Below are 25880 nucleotides of genomic sequence, written 5' to 3'. Positions count from 1 at the left end.
GAGTGAATTTTCATAATTTGATAGCAACACGAACGTGAATGTCATGTTTATGATGGGTGTGCCTCAGACATTAATTCTGGAGTCGCAGCGCAGCTGAAGAGTACTGGAAACGAATGTGCTGATGGATCACAGCGCATACTCCCTTCCAGTGACAAATGCTGAGAGCAGTAATATTCAGCATCATTGCTTTGTCTGCACTGGGAAAAACTGACAGATTCAATTACACTTTGTATAAATCTGGACCTGAGCACACGGCCTGCCTTTTCTTTGGGCCTCGAGTGGTTTTGGTTTTGCATATCTGATGTGCTAAGCAGGGCCTGACTGAGATGAAAGGTTAGAAGGAAGGAAAAGAATTCCAAAAATGTTGGCTAATATAACTTATCTGCCAGAGTTAATCAACTAACAAGGCAAAACCAAGCAGACTTGGACTAAAACCAGCACTGCTATAGGCATAATGTTCAGGTGACAGTACTGGTGTTAAGACGCAAACATATAAAAACACTTGCACTAAAGCTATAAGCAGCACTCAGGAATATATTTGGAACCAGTACTTCTGTGTCAGACGACTAACAGTTAAAGGAGCTGTATACGATTTTATTCAAATTCAGCTAAAGAGAGTTAGTGTCCTCACAGCTTGCTAGCTCTCTGGTCTATCTCTGGTCTAGCTCTCTAACCCTGGCTCTATAAATGGGAAATAAAACAAAGTGGCTCACAATACTATTCCAGCCAAATAGGTACAGGGGGTGTTCATGCTCATGCAGAGGACAGGGGAAGAGCGAAGACATGAGTAAACATTGGTGTGGCATTTGGACAGTGGAGAGTTCTCTGAATGATTGTGATAGATAATCACAACTGCTTTGCTTAGCATCAGCAGTTGTAGCAACAGTTAACTAACCCACAGCAGGCATGCATTTGGTGGAGGTAAAGCTTCTGAGTGCTGAAGGGAGGGCATGTTTGTTTTGCTGTTGAGTTCACATATTCTGTTCTCCAGAATCAATTACTCTGTTCTCCAGAATCGTATACAGCTCCTTTAATGGAGGCTGCCTGTCCAGATGAGCTACTGAGCACACAACAAACAGGTACAGTGTTGATAATGAAAAAGTCTTTTCTCCTCAGTGAACGATTTGCCAGTATATCCGTTTTTCTGTAAAATATGCACGTCATGCCATCAGCCATGACATTAACTTTAAACATTAAATGATTTGAACAGAGTGGGTTCCCTCCTACTAAATAGCAGGACTTCACTGGAAGTGGTTTGTTCAATTCTGATTAATCTGTAGGCCTGAGTAGAAAACTTGATTGAGGACTGTGACTTTTTCAGGGGCCCAATTTGCTGTTTTACATCTGCCCAGGAAGCCTGCAGAAAATGAGCCGTGCTGTTAATGCATTTGAGGAAAAAGGATGGAAGAAAAATGTCATTTTGACCCATTTCGCTGATTAGCACCAGGCTCAGCAGGAACGTTCATTTCATTAAGTTTTTAATAAAGGGGCCTTCATGCCTCTGTGTGTGGGCAAGATTAGGAACATTAAACTGGGGCAATATCCACTCACCTGTCTATTCCGCCGTCCCTTTTTAATGAAGTGAGTCTGCTTGATCAGCAGTGACCCATGGGTGCGCCTCTTCCTACGGAGGAACATAATAACTGCTAGGACGTCAACGGGATGTCTCTGTAGCCACAAGGCAATCAGTCTAAATGGCACAGAAGCACATTAGCAGTGCTGGAGAGGAAGTACAAATAAGTAAAAGTCTCTGTGCCTTGTGGAAGTTAAAAAAAAGTGTTCATCAAAAGTTTAATAGAAGATTCCATGCAGTAGCTGAACCATTTGAATTAGCATTTAGTTTGACCTTAAGACCAAAATAGCTTGTGTGTGGGACCACATTTCAATTCCTCGCTCTCAAAAAGACTACATTTCCATATTATTAGGCTAATAATCACATTATATATTGAATAATTAGTTGTAATTTCAACTATGCAACTAATAGCCGAATAAAAAAAAATTTCACAGCAAAAATGATGTTTTGTGTGTCCAAATACTTTTTTTCTATGAAGGTCAGTGAATGCAGGTGCACTACGGTAGTACCAGCTTGTATAATCCCCATAGAAACACATGCCAAACAAAACAGGATGCTCAGAGAGGAGTCTAAGGTCACTGTGCCTAGTGCCATGTGTGGGCTACAGAAGGTATAAAGCTCCCTAGCGTTCAAGCTGTGGAGCAGTAGAACTGCCTTCTCTGGAGCGATGGAGTTCTATCCAAGACCTTTGGGGATGAGTTCCAGAAGTATCCAGAGCTAATAATCCAACAGCATCACTACCTCACCTCACCGCTGCTCTTGTGGCTGAATGCAATCAAATTTCCATAGCAATCGCATGGAAAACCTTCCCTGCGTATTGACCGTAGAGTGTGTCACCAGAGCCAGCCATGAAACAACGGAGATCGGCACGCTGTTTGCCATGAGTCCGCCGCTAAAGCGAAAAGTACACAAGTGACACGCTAAAAGGTCAGAAATGAATCTTGTATGAGGGGGAAACGAGGCTTTAGCAGCCTTGTTTGAGAACTCGTACATAATACCATGCCTTAGGGTGTATAAAAAATCTCTCACTCAAGCCTAGTAACCATGGGAACATGAAGAAAAGCCCTCTCAGCTCTGGAGAGATGTGGTGAAGGTAATCTGTAGATTAATAACGACTGGCAGTGATGTTTAGCCGTGCTGCAGTCCACAGGATTTATCTCTGCAAATCTGGCCCAGCCAACCTGCAACAAGGACTGCAGGGTAGTGGTTGTGGGTGTAGAGGAGGGGGTGCAGAAGAGGGGGTGTAGGGGAGAGGGAGTTTGCAAAGGAAATTAAATAATAGATTAAAGAATAATACCACAAAGCCCCATGGCGCTCCGATGACGGTCGTAGACGTTTGCTGCTTGGCAGATAGCTACATGCCCCAAAGTGCGGAGTCCCAGGTGCACCTGACTCTCCTCCATGGCATCCTGTCCCTCAGTGGCGGACTGTAGCACCTGTGGCATACCTGCAGCCTGCAAAACAAAGAGGAGCTCTCTTCTGCTCCGGTGGAGCTGGAGAGTCTAGTGGGAGGCACGCTCATTCTCAATTCAGCTTAGCTGCTGGCTCTCTCCATATGCTAGCCCAACCTCATCTATTCCCCTGCTCATATTGAACTTGTTTTGTGCCAGAAATATCTCTCTTCTGTTTTTCTTTCTTTTTTTCCACTCTGCGCTGTTATATTGCTGTGTCAGGGGCAGTGCTGGCTGTGCAAGTGCATGTATCTGTGTGTATGTGTGTGTGTTCCATTCTTTCATCGCTATTCTCCCCAGAGAGGGACACCTGAATAATAGATATGGGCAGGGGCAGAGACAGGGGAGGGACAGTGGTGCTTTATCGAGCTTATTGCCTGTGTTTTTTTTCCCAGAGCAAAACCATGGGAAAAAAGCCCCGCAAGCACGAATCATGAAAGCTAAGTGCCCTCACACCGAGGAAATGAAAGTATTTCAGACAATAAACCCACGCACTACGGTCGCCACTTCTGGCAATTTGGACTCTCGAGTTTCTCTTTTCTCGCTTTCCGTGCTGATTGTATTCCTCGTCCTTCTAACCAAAGCGAACATGCTCACTCTATGCAGAACTGGCCATACACAATAAAAAAGTTCATTTTTCTATCATGGAGGATCAAATCCAGCTCTGTTTTAGGTAACGTTCAAATCAACAATCAGAATTGGGGGGAAACAGAGTGGTATGATTGATGGTGCTAGAAGGACTTGCTTGAGTATTCCTAGAACTGCTGATCTCCTTTAGTTACAACGTTGCAATAAAGAAAAAAAATCCACAGAGCAGCGAACAATTTCACAATTACAATTTAAACGTAGTGGAACCTTCACACCAAGTCGGACATGTTTTTTGCCTTCTGTGTTCTGTAAACAGGGCTGAAAAAGCTCCCTGCTGCTGCTTTGCTCCCTGTCCGCTTTGCTCTCTTTAATTTCCCTCCTCCATATGAGTGCTCATTAGCAGGGAAAGCTAGCTATAGTTTGCAGTTCTTTGTGGTCATAATACAGACTCGGATGCACCTAGACAAACTTTAAATAAACAGCTACTTAAAGTTCTCACTGTCATTTCCCAGCCGTTCAGCTCTGATTCATCATATATTATCTTTAACCAGAGCCGGTTATAAAATGATAAAAAAGATACATAACAAAATATGCGCAGATATGCGCTGCTTGGGTGGTGGATAAAGGCCCGGGCACTTTAAAAGCGTATTGCACAATATCTCTCTCTTGGTAAATAAATAAATAAATATATATATATATATATATATATATATATATATATATATATATATATATATATATATATCAGCTCCTGCCTTCTGCTTTTTTTGTTTGTTTGCTTAGGTTTTTTTCTGACACAGGGAGAAAGGGAATTGCACAATATGCAGAGGTGGTCAGAGTTAGGGGACCTGTCAAAAATAGGTGCCTTCCTCAAATTCTGTTCAAATCTGTAAAAAAAAAATTAACTGGTTAACTAGGTTTACTGTAAATGCAGTGTCTTGTCTGCTGATGGTACTGAACACTTATACACCACTCTGTATTTAAAAGTCAAAATGAATTACAACATTGTTGTGAGTTTGCTCCCCCTGTAAGGTTAAAAACAATAGCGAGAATGACACCGGTATGATGTAGCTAATTACAAACAATGCTACTGATAGTGCGCATGTTACACACACAGTGTGTACGGAATGCTATGGAATGGAATGATGGAGCATCTGGTGCTGAGGTGATGATATGGGGGACCCCAAATGAAAATCTGCTTAGGGCCCCATAAAGCCTTGGGCCGGCCCTGTTATTAAGCTCTGCATTTTTATAATCAACCTCTCTGATACCATCACAAAAGAGCTCTGAATGGTCCGCCTGATCTCAACACATCAGTAACACGCAGAAAATACAGCAGGCTCTAAAATGCACACAGCAGTGCAGTCTGTATTTTTCAGAAACTTGATATGACTCGGTGTAAAAGGCCCTTGACTTTGAAAACCACTCTGTACAATTGTGGAGTGCAGCAAATCTCAGAATGCACAACCTGTCGAACCCTGAGGCAGATGGACTATAACAGGAGGAGGCCAAGTCTGTCAGCCAAGAACAGAAAGCTGAGGTTGCAGTGGGGACAGCTGAAGACAAGAAAAATGTAGCCTGGTCATGAGGTACGCAGACGGCAGGGCAAGAATGTGGCACCAACAGCATGTATCTATGGATCCAACCTGCCTTGCACCAACAGTCTAGGGTGGTAAAGGTGGTGTAATGAATGTGTGAGGATGCCATGAAGAATTGAGACTGTTCTGAGAGCAAAGGGAGGTCCTACTATTATTAGTATAGTGGTCTTCATATCATACAGAGGTAATATGATTACATGCATGCACACTAGGGTCATACATTTGCATACATCAGATGCAACAGATTTCAATTCTGAAAGCTCCTCACCCACAGTTGAGCTGAACAATAATTTGCTTATTAATTGCTGCTTTTATATTGCCATTTGCAGTACTGATTTCCCAGAAGGTTGCAATATGCAAAGAAGCCCTCTATCCATGCACAGTTATCTTCTGTACTGTGTGCCGTGTGGATTCTTGATCAATCACAGTTCCAGATGACTGTTTTAACGAGTCAAGCTATTCCTGCAATCCAAAAGAGTTTCTTCTTTTGGTCAAGGTAAGTTAACCTATTTCATAGTATTGGTTGGGCGGCACAGTGGCGGAGCTCCAGGGAGCTCTAGGAGTTTGCTGTGTTCTCCTTGTGTCCACATGGGTTTCTTCCAAAAACCACACATGGTAGGGTAATTGGTTGCGCTAAATTGCTCCAAGGTATGAGCGAGAGTGTGGTACCCTGCGCCCAGTCCAGGGGGTATTTCTGCCTTGTGCCCTGTGATGTGAAGTAGATAGTAAGTTAAATAAATGAATATAATGGGTTCCCCAGTGCAGTGTGTAATATTGCAAATGTAAGACTACTATGTTCACTCCTCTGCTGCGTTCCCTTCACTGACTTCCTGTAGTTGCTTCCTGCATCAGATTCAAAACCCTGACGTTGGCCTACAAAGCCAAGAACGGACCAGCCCCTCTGTACTTGATGGCCATAGTCAAACGTCCGCACCAAGAGCTGTTCAAGCTTCAAGTACGGCTCGGCTTGACCAGCCATTCCTCAAAATCCACGGAAGAGATCCACTGTCTTCAAACGCAGACTGAAGACCCACCTCTTTCGAGAATACTTGGGCGAATAGCAGAGTGGTCTAAACTTAGAGGGATCTTTGAACTATTAGTCTATTCAGAATTGCTGAGGTTTTTCTTGGGTAAATAGCAAAGCACTTTTGTAAGTCGCTCTGGATAAGAGCATCTGCTAAATGCCTTAAATGTAAATGTTGCCCATGTTGTGCAGCGGATTCTGCACAGAGAAGCATCACATGGCAACTTGTAGTCCAATAAGCATGACCGCACCACAAGAGCTAACGTAGGGGAGGAGGACACTCTACAGACTCATCTTTTTTTCCTCCCCACAAGGGCACTGCAGGATGAATGGCTGAATGAAATATTGATTCCTCATGTCTGCTTTAAAACAAATAGTTCATAGATGACTGCTGACTCTCTTCTGCCGCCCTGGGTTGAGGCAGGAAAAAGTGAAGCTTCTTGAAGCTCCTTCATCTTCAGAGCAAGATTGTGAAGAATTGACATTTTTTTTTACTCAATGATCTCACATTTAAATGAAGCGCTTTCAAGGACACAAAAAGGACCCATGCTAATTGTGCATCAAAAGGCATACGCAATTTGGATACTGAGTGATGTTGTCCAGGCACAGTTCTGCTGTTTCTTGAAAATATCATTAGCCAAGCAGGGACAAAGTTACTACAACTTTGAAAATCTGTCCTTAGCTAAAAAGCTACGGCATAAGATAGCTGCAGATGCGTGCCGCTCCCCAACTGTTCTGGCGATGCAAGGCTGCTTGAAATGAATGTGCATGTATATTTAATGGCCAAAGTCCCTGTGGCCCAGCAGGAGTGTAGATAGTAATGAGGACTGGCATGTTGAAAACTGAAAGTGCCACTTGTCTCCTCCCTCGATGCGTACCAGGGAGGGAGAAGGAGGGAGCGCGAGAGGGCAGGAGAGCGAGGTTTAAGGAAAACAAGAAGCTAAATCTGAGCACACCACTTCTGCCATGTAAAAGTGTGAGCATGTTGTCTGAGACAAAAGTCTGAAACCCTTAAAAATGTATGAAAACATATGAGAGACAGTGTAGCGACTGCACCATCGATAGATCCTGCTTGCATCGTATGCATATTCCAAGACGCAGCTGAACCTGTTTTTTTTTTTCTCAGGCGGTGCACATCCTAACGTGACTGTGATAATTGCCCATAGAACTTGCCTTTGAGGAGGAAGGTACATTATGCTAAACAGCATGGCATTGTGCCAAGTACCCACCGACACGTGCACTGGGAGGAAGCGCATCTAATGGCGAGGAAAGTGCTGCGAAGAACTTATTCACCTGTCAGCTGCCAACGACTGCGATGTGCGTTTTTTTATTCGGATAATAGCTCGAGGTCGTGTTCTCTGTCAAAAAAAGAGACAAACGTGCCTGTTTTCTTCTCACCACCTGTTCCTTTAATGCCGTATATTATAAATACTGAGAATATATTTACACGAAGATATAAAATAGTCGATTGTATCTAGATATATTCCAATGTGTTGGCATGTCCTCAAAATGTACAGCTTGATTTCAAAATAATCTCAACCTACAAACCTGAGACACTAGAAGGAAAGAAATACAGCAAGAAACATTGCCAAAGCTTGCTACACGGTAGCAGAATTACGGGCCTCGAAATACAGAAAAACCATTGCCTTTGGGCCCGGGAAAACCTTCAAGTCAACACAAATCCAAGAATACCTTGCACAAAATAGAACAGTGTGGAACTTCATCAATGCACAATGCAGTATCTGCCAAACGTGGCCGACGCATATGCACAGGTACAGTAGCTAGGGGGAAAAATGTGTAACATTTATCATATGATGTCAAGTTCGAATAGAGACATCCAGGTGCAAATGTGGTCTCCTCGTAGGCAGCCAAACCTCTTGCTGATATCCAGTGTATTAAGCTTTGGTGCTTTTTGGCTGTTCTTCGCTCTGGAGGGCCATTCAGAGGTCTCCATTACAAGGTACTACCAGGCAGTATATTGGTGATAGTCCATTTCTGTCCAGTGCATTTTTGAAGTGCCAGCTGATAGCCAAACTCGTTGTCGCTGCTCTCCACAAGCTCAAGGCATCGCTTTGACTTCCTGTTCTGTATGGCGCCTCCCTGGATAGAAAAAAAAAGAAAAGAAAAAAAAGAGGACAGTTTGAATATAGACACACTTTTCCTGTTTTACCCTGTTTTACGCCGTCTCCATTTTTTACTCTGCCTATTCAAGCAATTTAAGGCTCTTCTGCTCAGATTCACTTCAAAACTGTGTGCCTATGCGCTACGGGATAACAAACATTTCAGCAAGCGTTACTCCTTATACTCTTCACTGTGCAGTGGAAGCGGCAGCAGTCTGATTTGGGCACTGGTCGGAAAACAATCCCGACAAAAGGGATGGAAAAGTTTGAGCCGGAAATACTCCACCCAAAGACTTCCAGCAGAAGCTTTCAAGGCAGGCGGCGTGTCAAACTAATCAAATTTATCTTCATCTCCCTTCATCTCTCGCCCGCTCTCTGTGGAGAGGAAACTTGGCACTTTCTCCACAAGAGGGGAAAGGCAGAGTGCAGTGGTTTGAGGCTCACACATGAAAGTGAAGGCTAAGAGCCTGAGGCAGGGACAGCACTGATCTCAGGTCTGTGGAGGAGAGATTACAGAAACACCAGACCCTTCCTCACTCTCCTCCTGGTGGTTCTCAAGTCAGACAGTGCAGTTAAAGAGGCCTACAGTGCTAACACCATGGTTCACGACAGATACAGTTTAAACTCCATCACGGTGTTTGCTGGGGGACAGAGGGAACTCTTTAGGGTGATAGTTCACCCTAAACCCTGGATCAGAGCATCAGTCGCATTGGTTTTCGTTTCTCTGTTAAAAATGTCGTAAAAAATATGAGGAAATTTAACTGCTTTCTATATGGCCACTGAAGCTAAAACAGCAAAGATGCCTAAGACATGATCAATGTGCGAGTGCTCAAACTCATTGGAGAGTGGAGCTTGATTTTTTCATATCTCCTAAAGCTGAAATCTTTAGGTGATGTTTATCTGATGCTGATTTTTGTCTTCTTTATGCAAATGGACTGATTTCTTATCTATCCTAAATTTCTTAAAAGAATAACTTATACTTAATGACTTTTTTAAATTATTATTTGTGGCAAAATTTAGATTTTAGAATCAGTTACCCAACCCACTATTTAGTACTCTTCCTCTATCACATGTAATGCTCTGGACTGGGTGGGTGAGGACCAGCACATGCCTCCTCCGACACAGCAACCAGGCTCCACCATCTTTCATGTAGCTGTGTACCGGGCAAATTAGATTAAAGTGAGGTGTATTTCTGGGTAAATGAATATGCTTGTGAGTGTTTGCAACTAGCAGAGAATATTTTTTGTCGCTGCTTTGGGCAAAACTGGATGGAATCCAACACTGTATCTCTGTATGTTTCGGTTGCTCCATTTTTTTTTTATTTTATTTAATAAAAATACGACTCTCAAAGTGGCAGTGCCTTAGTTGGCTGGACCACTCTGAGCCCCCTTTAATGATCATTTTGAGAGACAATTCTGTACGTATCGACTTCAGTCCTAGTGCACTTAGTTTGGAGATCAGTTTCTGGTAGCCGTGTGGGTCCACATTCTAGTCTTTTAACATTCTGTGGTCTTGAGCTACTGATCAAGCAACACCAAAGAAAGCAGATTTCTATGCAAGTTAACTGTGAACATGGAGTGCTTCTGATCTGCTTTTTGTGGTGCCACCCAAAACATGGGCTTTAGACACTTGTTAAAACGTTCTGGTTGCCTTGACACAACCCATCTGTCATCTTGGTTGTCACCATGCCAACACAATTGGTGGGGCGTGTTCATGTTGCCTGTGGAAGTTAAAAAAAGGGCAAAATGGTTCTTCGAGAGATGCCATAGAAGAACTACTATTGGTGAGATTTGCGAGTGTGCAGAACCTTTTTAAGGCCTTAAATAATCTATTGCTTGAGTTAAAGGTTCTTCACACACACCCATTTCTATTGTAAACATGGTTCTTTATGGAACCAAAAGTGGTTTCTTCTATGGCGTCTTACCATTTTTTGCATTTGCTTATAATTATAATATTTGTTTCAGTGTTTCAGTGAATTTATTGACATGAGAATAAAAGGTCTTAACACTGAATTTCTCAATCGTATGCCATAAGTGGAATGAAATGAAATGAAATGAAAATACTCAATTTTGGTAAGAGGAACATGCCTGAAGCCACTCCTCCCTAATCTAACGTCCAATAAATGTCATATCTACCTTGTCCACATGTCTATGAAAGTCTCCCCTTTAACCCTGCCATCTATCATTCCTGTCTCCACTACACTTGAATTCCTACCACAAAATAAAACCACCCAAAACTCCAGCCCAAAATACCCCCCCCCCCTTTCTGCCTGACCTGATTTTGTCATTTCTCCTCCTTTTGACAAAATCTGAGTGTTACAGTTTCTCATTAGGGTAAATGGGATTTTGGCCAACATTCTCTGAAGCTTGTCCTGCCTAGCAACAGTTGATACTAAAGAGTGTGTTTGTAGGCGGGACATGGATAGGTCAGTTGTTATGCAACAAGTTTTTGTAGCTTTTGCACAGGCAGGTTCTTTATAGTCTCGACTGGAACCATTTCACAACGGCAGTACGAGGTCAGAGCAGCACGGCTGAATGCTGTAGCTCTCATCCTCACTCGCTGTGTGTACAGGTGGAAACATTGAGCCTTGGGTGATTTTGTCTGGTTTATAATGTGAAATGCTCCATGCAGCATTGCAAATCAGAGTGAAATTAGGTTGAAGTGAGGCGTATTTCTAGGCAAATAAATACGCTTGTGAGTGTTTGCAACGAGCAGAGAATATTTTTGACGCTGCTTTGGGCAAAATAGGATGATAGCACACACTGTATCTCCGTCTGTTTCGGTTGCTCTATTTTTATTTCAGGAGTTTAGACACGTCCTTAACAGGGAGTGAGCTCAACAGTCTTTCTAGCAAACAGGCTGGATGCACGAAAAAGTGTATTAAGAAAGAGATTCGTCTTATTCATCCTGATGAATTTATTTTGAAATATTTGGCAAATGTTTGCTTTAGCATATATTGTGGAGTCCCACTGGGTTCTATTTTAGAGCCTGAGAAACTGATGATAATTCTAACAGTAATGTAGTTATAAGAGTGAAGTGCATACATATAGGGATAAGAACAAAGAGGTTTAGATCAATTCTGTCTCTTAAGACAAATTCAAAGAGCAATTGGTATTGTCTTAAAAACTTTATAATAGTCTCACCCTTACACTGTCATTTTATGAGTTTAATTCATTGAATTATTAGAATTAATCTCTAATTAAAGAAGATTAAAAGTGGAGATTGTTTTTAAAGTATCATTAGTTGTTTACATAAGACAAATAATGACTTTACCGTTACTTCTATTGCTTGTTTACTGTTTTTTACTGAATGACAGAAAATAAAAATGTCTTGCATAGTTTAAAATAAGCCCACAACTTTTTTATTTAGTTTTATTCATATATTCTAGTTCATAATAAACCCACCTCTTCCCAGAGGTCTTAGGTAAAGTGTCGTGTATGTGGAGTAGTGTGGTATCCATGCTGACTTTTGTATTTAGTAGCATCTAGTAGGCTTAGAGGTGGCTCCTAGTCTATACAAAATAGCTAAGGATATTTTCTGAGTAAACAGTGAAGCACTTTTGTAAGTTGCACTGGATAAGAGCGTCTGCTCAATGCCTTAAGAGTAAATTTAAATAAGCTGTAAAATCTATCAAATGTTGTTATAAACTGCTACATTAAAAAAATCTAAAGAAAATAATTAAGATGTCCTTAAAAGAATATGTGAGAACTTTGATAATTGCAATTAGGAACATTTTATGTGTTTATCTTTTTCTAAGAGTTTCATGAGAGACCTCTGAAAAACATTTTCCTTCTGTGTTTGTTTAGCTTTTACATCATCCCTGTCTTTGTGAAGATCGCTATGAGTAATTATTGATATTTTCTCTGTTTTCTTTTCACTCGGATGAATCCATTACATGTGAACTGTATCCCAATATCTCAGAGAATACACACTGGTGGAATTTAGTGTCTAGAAACTGATTACACACAGAAATCTTAATCGTTATCATCTCACTGTTAGTATGCAGTTCAGTGAAGCAGGCAGTTACTTTGATCAGTAGCCTGAAGGGAAAGTTAACAGATCCTCCAAAATAAATAAAAACACACTAAAGCTGTATTACTGCTACTGTATATACCACACACCAGGAAGCATTGTGCCCTTCCCCTGTAATTAATTGCCCTTGCAGGGAACACTAGGATACTAGTACAGCAATTTAGAACAGAGTCATTAACGAGAGCTAAACTGAACTACCTCCAGTATGTAATGTAATGCTGCACTCATTATTGTCCTCTGAGTGCACTGTGTGCTGGGAGTCAGAACTGAGGGTTGAAATAAGCAAGCTGCAAGGTAGCTGAGGGTGAGATGAACGCAAAAAACCCTTCTACACTTAAAGGAGGACTTACCCATACCCTTAAATGTAGTCAAACAGCCAAATGGGTGTTTTTGTAAGTGCAGATGCCAAAATTGACCACAAATGACACATTTAATGAGAGTGCAAATTAACTGAAATCAGCCGTGAACGCTACATGTTTGTTGCTAAAGCTAGTACAACTTTTGTCTACTTTTAGCCAAATGTGTAAAACAACGTTACACAAGCACTTCTCAGATAATGATCAGTACACGTACAATACTGTTTGTAGCAAAGCAAAGTTACATTTCCTGTCAAAATGGTCATCAAAGGGGGCTCAGAGAGGTCCACTGGATCTGCTGTAATTTGCTATAATTAATTACAGTGTCTGCACAAGGAGAGGACACAATGTACCTATTTAATAGTCTTTACACTGCTTACCTTAGTTTTAAGATTGTTTTATTAGGTTATGAAGCACTATGTGGCCTTGAACAAGATTACTTTTTAGAAACGCTTTTCATTTGTGAACCAAAAAGGTTCCTCAGATCCTCAGATCGGTTCTTCTCTTTTTTGAGTCCCCCTTCAAAGCAGGGCAACTTCTCGTGATACTGCCCTCAGCTGTTACGTTCTACTTTATCAGAACATCTTTCCAAAGGCGGTGAGAGAAGCTGAAAATATTGATATCTGAAAAAGCTTTATTAATCTGGATTTTATGTAGTGTTTTATACAAATTGTTATGCTATTCATACTTATTTTTATTTACTATCACTATTATTTATTTATTACTGATACATTTAATTCAATTTTACTTTACATAATTATGTCATTTAATAATTCATCTTATTTAATTTGTATTGATTGTGTGAAAATTGGTTTATATTAAGGGAAGGTTCTTTACACCTAGTGTAGATTCCCCTTAAAGGAACGTTATGGAAAATTACCACTTCTTGCTCCTGGGCTCCCCCTACAGTCCAGAGGTGTAATTTGTGCTTTGAGCCACGCCTAGAGATTCGGAACCGTCACTAAAAGTGAAAAAAGCATATGGACTTAAGTGGTGGAGTAGTATCACAGGGTTTCACACATGACTCTGGTTACACAGTGTTAAACTGTTCTCGCGGGTGTTTTCCTGCACAGTTCTCCAAAGTTAAATAGCGCAATTAACAGTGTACCGAGCCCGGAGTAGTAACGACGGTGACCCTATTGTGCCTATTACAAATCAGTGGAGCCTCACAATGATTGTAAGCTGTTATTTTAAGGTACAAATGCTACAGAATGTTGCTTTAACCCGTTTCTGATAAGTTACTGTAGAAATGCTGTTTATCTCTTCAGTGTGTGTGTGACCTTGTTTTGCGCAGTGCTCACTGCCGGTGTGCTACCTGAGATGGACCTTTAAGTTGGCAGAACACCAGGCACCTTTCAGCTCTCTCCTCACTGAGTGTGTGTGTGTGTGGGAGAGTGCCAGACCAACACATTGATTTGCTGTAAAGAAACGGCCAGTTGGCTGTTATGATAATTGCTCTAGGTTCAGCTTCAGGGTTAAGGGGTGAACTAACTTGAGAGTACTCTATCACTGCATTGATCCATTGCACTGATATATAGATGTGTATGTGCATGCAAGAGGAAAGGTGACAGTGTGTGCATGTGTGTGTGTGCACAGAACTGGAATGACATATCAGTCGCAGCAGGAGGCTAACAAGAAACAGTGACCATAAATCATCATATAATTAATTAATGCATCAGTCAGTTAAAGAAAAAGGTAATTAATTAATCAATGATATGACTAAGAAAAAAAGTGCCATCAACCGTAAACAAGAGACTAAATCCCTTGTCTCACTCACGCCAGACGGTGTAATCAATGGAGTTAAAAGTCATTATCATCCGTTAGTTCTATTTCCAGAGCCTTTTTCCCTCTGCTTTGTAGTCAGGAAGTCACAAGTGTGTTCAAAAGCTCATTGTTTTCAAACCTGCTTTAATTGCGCATACGACTGGCAGCTTCATTCAACCAACTGGTTCGATGTGGCCTTCATTATGCAACACTGTTCAGGGGCTCGGGAACATAATGGGGACAGTAACGTTCATTATGATGCTTTTACAGTTCACGAGCCAATGAAGATGTTGAATGTGTAAGGCTGTGCGCATGTGTGTGTGTGTGTGTGTGTGAAGTAGAAAGCTCTTTTGAATCCAACTGCCCTCCATGTACTCTAATGAGAGGTCTGGATTAGCACACAGAGCGAAATCCTTCCCAGTGGCTCCACAAACGCTCAGCCTTCTACCTCACATGATGTACCTCCATGCTAATTTGCAGCTTTTCTCCCCTCTGAGTCTTTTTTTCCTGGTATGTATGCTTTTGTTCCTGGAAGTGCTGTGGCACTGCCTTGTGAGGGGCTTTTACCTGAGTAAAAAGCCAGTGGAGCTTCATGCGCTTAGCTGCTGCGTAGCTGCACTCAATCAGCTTCGGTCGGCTGTTCACATCCACCAGGCACTTGTTGTCGTCATCGTCAACGGTGGGGCTGAGGATGCCCACGTAGAGCTGCTGAGTGCTGGTGTAGTACACATTCTGAAACACAATAAAGGAGATGCACAAATGAGAGCTTAAAGGCCAGGCCACTGCCTGAAAGTACAAATAACAAGGGTTCGTTGAAAGCTTCCTGCCTGTTGTGGCATCTATTCCATGGGAAATGTGGACAAGAAACCTGAAGGTGAATTTTGGGGAAGACTGGATTTGCAGTGCTGTAAACTACAATGACAGAAAGAAGCAATTAGTCACTGTTGTACTTTCAGCACCAGAAGGAAACTACATGAGCAGATAAATACATCCAGTCAGTGAGATGTTAAGCTGCAAATCAGTGGACCATGTAAGCAGAGGGATACCGCAAGAAACTGTGAAAGGTTACATGCAGCTTTAACATTCTTCTAAGGCTAAAAACTAAACAACAATCAGCGTTCAGCTCAACAACACACCCCACTGGCATATTTCTGAGCTTCGATTTTAAGACCTAGTATTCAGGATCCACTATGAATTATTCAGTATCCAAATTGAGTAATTCAGTCACTGAGTTATGAGTGAATCAGTGTCTGCTATGAATTATTTTGTAGCCACTATGAATTGTTCAGTATCCACTATGAATTGTTCAGTATCTTCTATGGCTTATTCAGTATCTGCCATGAATTATTAAGTGCTATGAATTATTTAGCATCCACTATGGATTACATAGTAACTAATATAAATGATTCTGTATCTGCTATGAATAATTCAGTATCCACTATAAATTGTTGAGTATCCACTATAGATTATTCACTTTATATTACACAGTAACTACTGGGAACTATTTAACATCCACTATGATTTACAAAGTATCCACTACGAATGATTAAATATACAAATCAAGTATCTCAAGTATCAAGTTAATCTGTATCTGCTATGAATTATGCGGTATCCACTATGAATTATTCAGTATCTACCATGAATTATTAAATGCTACAAATTATTCAGCATTCACTATGGTTTACTCAGTAACTACTATGAATTATTCAGTATCTGCTTCGACTTAATCAGTATCTACTATGCATTGTTCAGCATTCACAAAACAATTACTCAGTAGCTGCTATTAATTATTGAATATCTACTATGAATTACTAATCAACTACTAGGAATTATCCAGTATCCGCTATGAATTACCCAGTGACTATTATGTATTATTCAGTATCCTATATGAATTTTTCTGTATCTACTATGAACAGTGCTATGATTTATTCAGCACCCAGTAGTAATTACTTATTATCGGCAATTAATGATTCAGTATTTGCTAAGATTTAGTCTGGATCCACTATGAATTACTCATTCTCTTCAATTAATATTTCATTTTCAGCTATGAATTACTTAGTATCCACTACAAACTATTCAGTCTCCACTATGTTTTATTATGTATCCACTATGAACTTTACTATAACTATTATTATTATTTTGCATGTACTGCATGTAATGTCATTTCAACTACAAATTATTCTGTATCTACTATGAATTACTATGCTTTACTGTGAATACCTTACGTTGTTTGAGAGTTTAAAGGGCTAATCCAAAATCATGTGGACTGAATTTAAGAACCTACAGCAGATGCACTGTTGTCCACAGAACGTACAATCAGTAAAATCAGAAAGACAGTGTATACAAGCGTAGCACATGTGCAAAGCTTAAAAATACATGACTCTCTGACGTTTCCAAAGTGCTTTTCAAAAACAGAAAACAGTTTAATTGAAGACGCCGCGTCACTGCTGCCCGAAATACAGCAACCAAAAGTGGAGCAGATCACTCCTTAAATCTGTAACCATGACAACATCCATCAGAAAGAACAAACATACACAGACAACGTGCACCGTTTCAGCACAAAGCTGTGGTGTGCTCACAAAGGAAGCACGTATAGAAATAAGGTCCGGTTTGCGAGTTGTGCGCTGAACATGTGTGATTTGTTAAAGACATGGAGATGATTTATTCATGGTCTGAACATCTCCAAGGAAAGGCGTTAAGATCTGACAGGATGGGACATGTGTGTCATGGAAGGGAGAAGAGTGAGTCACAGAACCGACAGGAAATTGTTAATGTGTTGTTGATGTTATTTCCTGTGATTCCTGCGTTTCAAGGGCACATTAGGAGGGGAAAAGCTCACTCGGAACACCAGTGGCATCTGTGTGAAGCGAGTGAAACACACACAGCTGATGCAGATGGCACTGGAGTCCAACTGAAGTTGACTGGCATGCTGGAAGAAACAACCTGAGATGCAGTGCGTGTTTGTGTGTGTGTGTGTGAGTGTGTGTGTGTGTGTGTGTGTGTGTGCATATCGAGAGGGGATAAACATAAGGGGGGGGGGCAAACTCTGATGCTGAGTAACATCTGGCAGACACTGCTTTCACTCTGTGCCTGAGGCAAGTAACTGCTGAAGTCACGAGCACACTAGCGACAGTACCGCTGATCGTTGATCTTCAGGCTCTAGATGGCTATTATCTGGAGCAGGTATGAACTGGTGCAATGGGTCTCAACCTTGCTCCTGGAGGACCCCCTGCTCTACACATTTTAGTGGTTTACTGCTGTGTTGCAGGACAAGACCACTGACCTAGTGGACTGCCCAGCAAACTTCGGTAAAAACTTCGGTTTCCAATGACCTCCTCTGTTATGGTTTATCCAATCACATTTAAGCAGCAGTTTGTATATCGTAGTAGGCAACAACACCGCCTTCCTTGAGGCAGACTACAGTTCAACTCCAATTAATCAGAGTCTGTAGGCAATTTGTCTACCTGTGTAACCTAAATCATATGTTCTAGACAAGAGTCTCAGCCAAATGCTGTGAATGACTGTTCGTTAGAACAGAGAGATTAACTACAAGACTGTATATCAGGGTCATATTTTTAAGTTTTATAGATATTTGATTTCACACACTATGTGAGTACTATAAGTGGTAAAGGAATGACCTGGCTTGTTAAAAATGTTTAAACACAGAATGTATGCATTGATTCAACCAGCTTCAAGTTCAAAACCAAGAGACGCAACTGCTCAGACTATGTGGAGCAAGTTGTGTGGACAAATGAATGAGAGCCACTATGAATTAAACACCTAACTTCCAATTAACCTGTCCACAAAATGCTGTCCTGAGGACAAACAAAATTATCCAGCTCAAAGCTCAATATGGAAAGTCCACTCATCCATTCCCTGATAGCCAAAAGGATCATTAGGAAAAAAATAATCATTAAGAAAAGGTTAAATATTAAAAACCTGATTTTAAACCAATTCTATTTCATTTTTTTTTTACCTCGTAACTTACTCAAATTTAGTTTTTTTCATTTTAATATATATATTTTTTAAAGCCAACGGTTTAGTGAAATTTACGCGATGCCTTGTTTTATTCATCTAGACTAGTTGGGCGGTATCCACTTTTTCATACCATCATGCTGTCTCTAAATATTACCATAGCATACGGTATTATCAGGTGGGGGAATTGTAGTGCAAGTACTAAACGTAGTGCGAGTAGCACTGATGATTTTATGTTTGCATGTTTTTTGCACACTGCGCTATTTAATTATTCCAATCTTACAAATGTTGTTAATCTGACAATTTCAAATGATATACTGCTCTTAATCAGGAGAGAGAAACTGGTTATCATTAGCTCAGTTAGCAGGATAATAATCGGCTCACCACATTACCAAGTCTGGCTGACAGAAAGCCCACTTCTTAACGTTTGGACACGAAGAATGACTCAGATCGAGCAACTGCAGCTGGAAAGCTGGTGGTGTTGCATCTATGGCCTACATTTCAGAAGGAAAAGCATTCTTCACATATACACTGTATTATCACTGTGCCCGTTTTTCAATTCTTGACCTAATATAAATTTGGCACTTTACATTGTGCCACAATTTTATGATGAACGGACCAATAGAAACGTCCCAAAAGTATCGACTTATTGTATACTAAATATAAGGTCATTTTTGCTGACTTTGACAATGCCCATTATGTTTATTTAGCAAATATTGTGGGTCGGTAAGTTGACTTGTTTTTCAAAACATTTTTTATTTTATTTTATTATTGTTTTAATTAATGTAGGATATTTGAACATTATTTATTACAAATATTTCGAATAATTAATCGTTCATCACTTTAATAAGGTAACTGCATTATTATGCTGTCACATTACCATTATATCAGTGGCACAGAATTCTTATAATGACAATATTATTATTTATCACAGTTATTTCTAGGACAGTATATTATCCAAAAAAAAATACAGTTACAGTGACAGGCCTGCACAACAACAAAAAACTGTGTTAAATTACTTGATAAAACAACAATGATATTACACTCATGGAAAGAGGTAGGCTCTTGAAGATGAACACAGCACAGGCCCATGGGATGGATCTGTTCAGCAAAAAGTTTTTCATACTTAAATAATCCTAACTTGTTTAAGGCTCTCCCCAGAGTTCTTTGAAAAGCTTCGATATTGAGAGACTGCTATCATCAAAAGAATGCTATGCAGGAAAAACAGCTTTTGGTGATTATTTGGATGGAGGGAATTGCATAAGCCTTCAAAACTAGTCCCTGGACAATACCTGAATCGTAACTTTAAAAACCAGTACAAGCTGAAAGGAACCAGGTCAGTGCTAAGCACTTGATCATGTCAAAGCCTTTGAAGTACAAGAAACACCTGTTTTCAGGTTGAAAATGCAGGCTGAGCATGGAGATCCTGCTATTTTGGATCAAAACACTCAAGCAGAAAAGCATTTCTAGAGCTTTTAAGGAGAAAGAACATCTTCCACGTACAAGACTGTCTGAGAAGAAGAAATTGGTTTTAAAATCGATACATGAGTTAGAACACATTTTGAAGGTCAATACCCGACAAAGGGCCAGGTGTATTAAAGGCACTGGCAGATTTACAGCGATGTTTAAAAACAAACGATGTGGCAGTGATGTTTTCCCTCACTTGTACAGTAGGATTATAGCTCGGTTTTGATAGACTGTGTGATACCTGGCCTTTTTTGTATGTGCTGTCAGGTGTTCATCACAGAAGAGATACGACCTGAACAAATCAGTCAGATCATGACAGTAAATTTCCCAGTAAGAATCCAATGTGGTTTGGATACATTGAATATATGTCTTTTTGTAAGTTTGGACCATGCCAGATGACACTGTAAGAGAGGGCAGAGAATTCAGAGAACTTTGGGCTGGAGTTCTGGTGGCTTCTGCAAAAACTTTGTAATGACCATGTGAAGAAGGCAGAAATTTGTAGGACAGGACATTCTGAGAAGCAGAGGTTTCCGGCATGTTCCTCTTCCCACAATTTAGCAATTTCATTACTCCAATGCAATTATTTTGTTTATGGCAAAAAATGAATGCAAAAGTTGAGTATTTTACAGTGATTCAATTTGACTCGCCAATGAGATTAAAAAAGACAAACGTAGCAGAGATACGGGTTAGGATTTGAAAAAAAAAAGTTAAGATTAAAACTCAAATGCTGTGTCAAATTCTTGAACAGAGGGAGGTACTTATGCACATACCATCTCAAACTATTAGTGCGGTATACAGTATTTATCGGTATACGTTATAAGTTGCGCAAGTACCACCGATGGTTCTATGTTACGTAATATTCCATACAATCTCATCCAGTGCTTTTTTTAAACCAAAAAAAGGTGACGGACTAAATGAACAACATCCACATTTTTAAACTAGTCACTCAAGAAGTTAAACCGTCAGTCTGACAACAAGAATCCGGAGAGAGAGAAGCTACTTAGCACTAGCAAAGTTAGTAGGATATCAATCTGTTTACCACAGGACCCATTCACATCTGGCTGGCTGAAAGCCCACTGATAAACATTTTGATTATAATGACTCAGATCGACTGAATGATGTTAAAAGGACCGGACAAGATTTTTTCCCCTATGGTTTTGGATCTGTAGCCTACTTGCTAAAGTAGTCTTTGCTTAGCTAGCTCGGCTACAGATACGCCGATATCAGACAGAAAAACACTTGTGTCTGAGAGGGCGAAGTCGAGCATGTGAAATTAGAGGCCAGTTCTGCGATGTTTGGACTCGTAGCTGGATAGCTAGGCTTAGACAAGTTAGCTAGCAGGCTAAACACCACAACCATATAACCAGATAACTGAGGCTCAAATCACACAAATTTAGAGGATAAAGCCTCGAACCTGAGAGCACAAAGTTGAGTGAATGGTCTTGGCAGTGTTTTTGACTGTTTTCAAGCACATTGAGTAGACTGTTTTTTCTAGGTTTGCTTTCTCTCCCTTTTATTTAGACTCAGCACTATTTGACTACGTATTAGAGAAGTACAGAACAGAAATTTGACTCATCAGTCATGCCATCATTTTGAAATACCAATGAATCTTCTGATCTAAATCTTGAATCTTCAGCTCTGATTCTGAGATTTGGTTTCCTTTGACATAGCGTGTGTCAACAGATGCAGTTCATTAGTATATATTTTTTTTTACCTCATTAACATGTAGATTTAGGTTGGCTTACACAAAGGACACATGCAAAAGTGGCGATTGGCCAACATGCTGATTACTGCCACATTTTGCCTGGTGAGTTCGAATCAGGACCATTGCCTACTCCTGACCTGCCTTCCTTTACAAAATCCCACAAATATAGCTTTGAGATTACTGATAGAGCTGCCTGCCACTGTGAGGCAATTAAATTTACAGTAGGCTCATTTCAGAGCCCACAGCATTCATTTCACAGTTCCCTTTTATGTCCTTTACATCACTATGCACAAAGTGCAAAAACTGCGGTATTGTCTCTCTTCTCCCAGATAAAGCACTGATTGGAGCCACCAGAGCAGTTCTTCTCAGGTAGGCATGAATCAGAACATCAGTCTGACCCAGGCTAAGGCAATGTTGAGGAGTGCCCTCCAGCAGAAACCGTTATCAGCTAACATCTGCTCAGAGACGTCTAGAATATCATTCCTCCTCCACACAACAAATGGCAAGTGGAAAGAGAGAGAGCGAGAGAGTGAGAGAGAGAGAAAAAGAGAGCAGGAGACGAGAGTTAATCTCCTTGGGAACCACGTCGTCTCCATATATTCAATGCTCTCAGTAGTGTAGCTAGGGTAAACTGCTTGAGACCAACTCAGCAAAAACCTCAACCTCTATTTCTAAGCCTGTTTTCATGTGCTTTTTCAACTCTGTGCCGTACAAGTGAAAAAAAATACAAAAAAATTTATTTCCAGATATGTGGTATTTTTCCTGGGTTTCTAACCTTTCCTTTTTACCCGCAACCTCTGGAAAGGGCAGTGGATGTTTTTCAGCAAGTGGAGTTGAGGCTGAAGTGTGTTCTAAAAAAAACTACTCAAATATAAATGAGCATCCTTTGTGAGAGAGATGAGAGGCGAGGGAGACAGTTCAGCTCTTCAGCTGGCAGCTCTCCACCTTTTTAATAACTCCACCAGCTCAATGAGGACTCGCAGCACACACTCCATGGCATTATACTGTGATTCATGGTGTTTGTGTGTTGTATGCACAAAGCTAAGGACAAAAGCTTTGTTCACTTAGCAGGCTTGGGTGCTAAAGTCTAGGCCATGCTATTAACTATGACCATTGGTGGAAATGGTGAAATGGCTTCTGAACTGCATTTGAAAATTACAGGGTGTGTGTTTTTATTTTTTGGCTGGCAAAAAAAATATATCTAAATGAAATAGTGGCTCAGCGGTCTAATGCACTACCACTATGGCCCAGGGCTCCTGAGTTCGAATCCTGAGCCATGCCGCTTTGCCATCAGAGGCCGGAGTCCTAGAGAGCACAACTGGCCGTGCTCTCTCCGGGTGGAATAAGGTGATGGCTGGTTTCACATGCATCACCCTGACCCTCCTAATGTCAGGAGCATTGCTAGTGCAAGGGTGGAGCTACAAACAGGTGGATTCATTGGCAGTAGCAAATTGGGAGAAGAGAAAAAAAATCAACAAATTTATAAATAATAAAAAAAAAAAACACATTTGACTGCTTGTCTAACTTTTTGAGGTGTGTATTATTTATTAGCAATTATTCATACCATTGCTGTCACACCAAAACCTTGTATCTTAATTTTTCTCACGTTATCTTGTTTTTCACTTTTGGATGTAATGTTTATCTGGCAGTTGTTCGTTACACCATACCCAAGATTCATGATGAATGGACCGATAGAAATACTCCAAAATGACTTGGAATGAAACTAACTAGACTTCTATTGATTTTTTTTTTTTTTATGCACCTAAAGTTTCCTGTTTTGGAGATATGAGGTTTTTGCATGACAGCAAGGATATGTAATACACATAGTTTCTTGTCAGGTACATATCTACACTTACAAAAAGTTTCCTTTTATATAACTGAGTAAAAACTATTTTTTTCCTTTTATACAAACATCTCCTCTTCTACTTTGGAACACGTATGTGGTATCAATTTAACGAGCTAAGAATGAGAAATAATGAAGCGAATAGTAAGAGACATTTCAAGGCATATATGCCAGGAGGACCTAGATTAAATGAGCAGAAAAAATCCTATTTCAACTCTGCCTAGAGTCCTAAAATGTGACTTGATGAGCAGATAAGTGGTATAATTTAAAGCAGGGACAGCTCTCAAATGAGTCCTGATCACGAACTCCTGCAGGGTCCTCTCTGTTAACAGGACCACACGTAGGGATTCTGGGCAGGATTAAAGAAACAGGACTAGCCATGGTTAGAAAGCATGCTGTACATCAATGGAGACGATGACGAGGGTCATTGGAGCAGAGAAAGAGGTTAGTAGGGCTGCCCACCTGAGGGGTCATCCCATGGCAGAGGTACAGGATTGGAACGTTGTCCGTGTCTGGGCCTTGATCCAAACACAGCTCAGTCTTCAGAGAGTTCTTCAGCTGCAGACAAGACAAGCACAAAACAAGACAAAACAAAAGACGGTTAGAGAAGCCGGGCGCTTTGAAATGAATAGCAGTATAGATTGCTTTGGGTTTTGTTTTTCTTCTCTTTTTTTTTTTACTTTCCCCCCTTTTTTGACTGTAAACAGGCCAAAGATGGATTTAGGGCTCAAGGCTGTTTCTTTGTAAGCAGCCACTGTGTCACTGTGGCTGTCCCTCAAGCTGCAAAGACTGTATGCTATTTTGCCTGAGGCAACACAAATGTTTCCGCTACAAGATCGACTTAGTATCTGAAAAGTTATAAAACGATTCATCTGAAGAATATAAAAAACATAAAACTCCCACAGAGTTCCAGTCTAGGCTTCTGTAATAAAAGAGTCCTATAAAAGGTCTTAATTCACTGCTTTGATTGTTTTCCAGTACAGATGAGCAACAGAATTTAAGACATCCATCCATCTTCTTGACTGCTTCCTCCTGGTCTGGGTTGTGGGGTGGGACCAGAGCCTTTCCGGAATCATAGGGTGCAAGGCAGGAATACCCCCAGACAGGGTGCCAGGGTGCAAGGAACCACACATACTAAGCATAACCAATTAACCAACCAAGTGTGTTGTTTAATGGTGGGAGGAAACCCAGAGTACCCAGAGGAAACACACCAAACTTACAGAAAGAGACCAAAACAAGGATTTAACCCACAACCCCGGGCCTGCTGTGCCACTGTACCACAGGGGTTTTAGACAGGAATATGGTTCATATTTTTAAACCAAATGTCATGTAGGGAGGGTGAATACACTATGTGTCAAAATGTTTATAGACATCCCTTCTAATGAATGCATTCAGGTACTTTAAGTTGCACCCATTGAGACACAGATGTGTAAATGCACACACTCAACTTGTCTAGTCCCTTTAGAGAAGTAATGCCAACAAAATAAAGAATCTCTGGAGCAATCACATTCAATCAAAACCGTGCAGCAATGCCCCAAGCTAGTAGAAATCCTTCCCTGTACAGTAGAGACAGTTACTCCAACATAAGCAGGATACTCTTTTTTAATACCCTTGATTTCAAAAGAAACAATGAATGAGCAGGTGTCCCAATAGTTTTGTCGCATATAGTGTATCTATCCTAATATATCTGAAAGAGCTAACCACTGAAACAGCATCTGGAAGACAGAATGAACCTGGATCACTGTTAAGTGGAAGAAAGCATGACTTTTCACCTATTCTTCTTATAATGCAAGAGGTCACTGAAGTTGTCAAATAATGCCATGTTTTGTAAGAAGACTAATATGGTCTACATGTAAGGGAATGCAATGAGATGTTATGAATTTTTTAAACAATAATCAGAGAGATCACTAATTGATGGACAGCTTGCGCTACGGGTCCCAAGGACAATGCAAATAATGTGGGGGAAATGGGGCAACCATACGTGTGTGTGGAGCAAGTAGCAGCAGTACATTAAAAGCATGAGGGGGGATGGGAATGCAAAACCTTTAGAGGTCCTATCTTATACCCTGCGCAAGGCCATTGCGAAGCTTATTGCTATCTTACACCCCGTCTATTTTCACACCTTCTGCCTGTGTTGTTAAATAGCAACAGTGCTTGCGAATAAATCTTTGCTGATGGGCGTGGTGGTCTCCAAATGAGGTGTTCAGGTAAATTTCTGGCATATTGCTGTCTTGGCATCTGAAAATACAAGTGCACTACTGACTGAAAACAATTTAAGAAGACGCCAACAGTCAGATCTTGGCAGTGAATTGTCAATACAGGCGTGTGGCCGACGTGCCCAACTGCCCCATTGAAATAGCAATCCGCCAAAGTCAGACCGCACC

At 40.7% G+C, this 25880-nt stretch overlaps 1 protein-coding gene across 1 annotated transcript in view; it reads right to left on the bottom strand.

The window, feature by feature from the left end:
* Positions 1–7620: 7620 nt before the first annotated feature.
* galnt18b (UDP-N-acetyl-alpha-D-galactosamine:polypeptide N-acetylgalactosaminyltransferase 18b) overlaps positions 7621–25880 on the bottom strand; it is a 106385-nt gene continuing 88125 nt past the window's right edge. Inside the window, exons 9-11 of the mRNA XM_072661039.1 lie at positions 23959–24054; positions 15074–15238; positions 7621–8334 (exon numbers count right to left, since the gene is read on the bottom strand). Coding sequence (XP_072517140.1) covers positions 8188–8334; positions 15074–15238; positions 23959–24054 — 408 coding nt within the window. The 3' untranslated portion in view covers positions 7621–8187. The remainder of the gene's footprint in view (positions 8335–15073; positions 15239–23958; positions 24055–25880) is intronic.

The sequence above is a fragment of the Salminus brasiliensis genome, chromosome 17 (genome assembly GCF_030463535.1).
Source record: "Salminus brasiliensis chromosome 17, fSalBra1.hap2, whole genome shotgun sequence".
NCBI lineage: Eukaryota > Metazoa > Chordata > Actinopteri > Characiformes > Bryconidae > Salminus > Salminus brasiliensis.
This window is presented reverse-complemented; position numbering and strand designations above follow the sequence as displayed.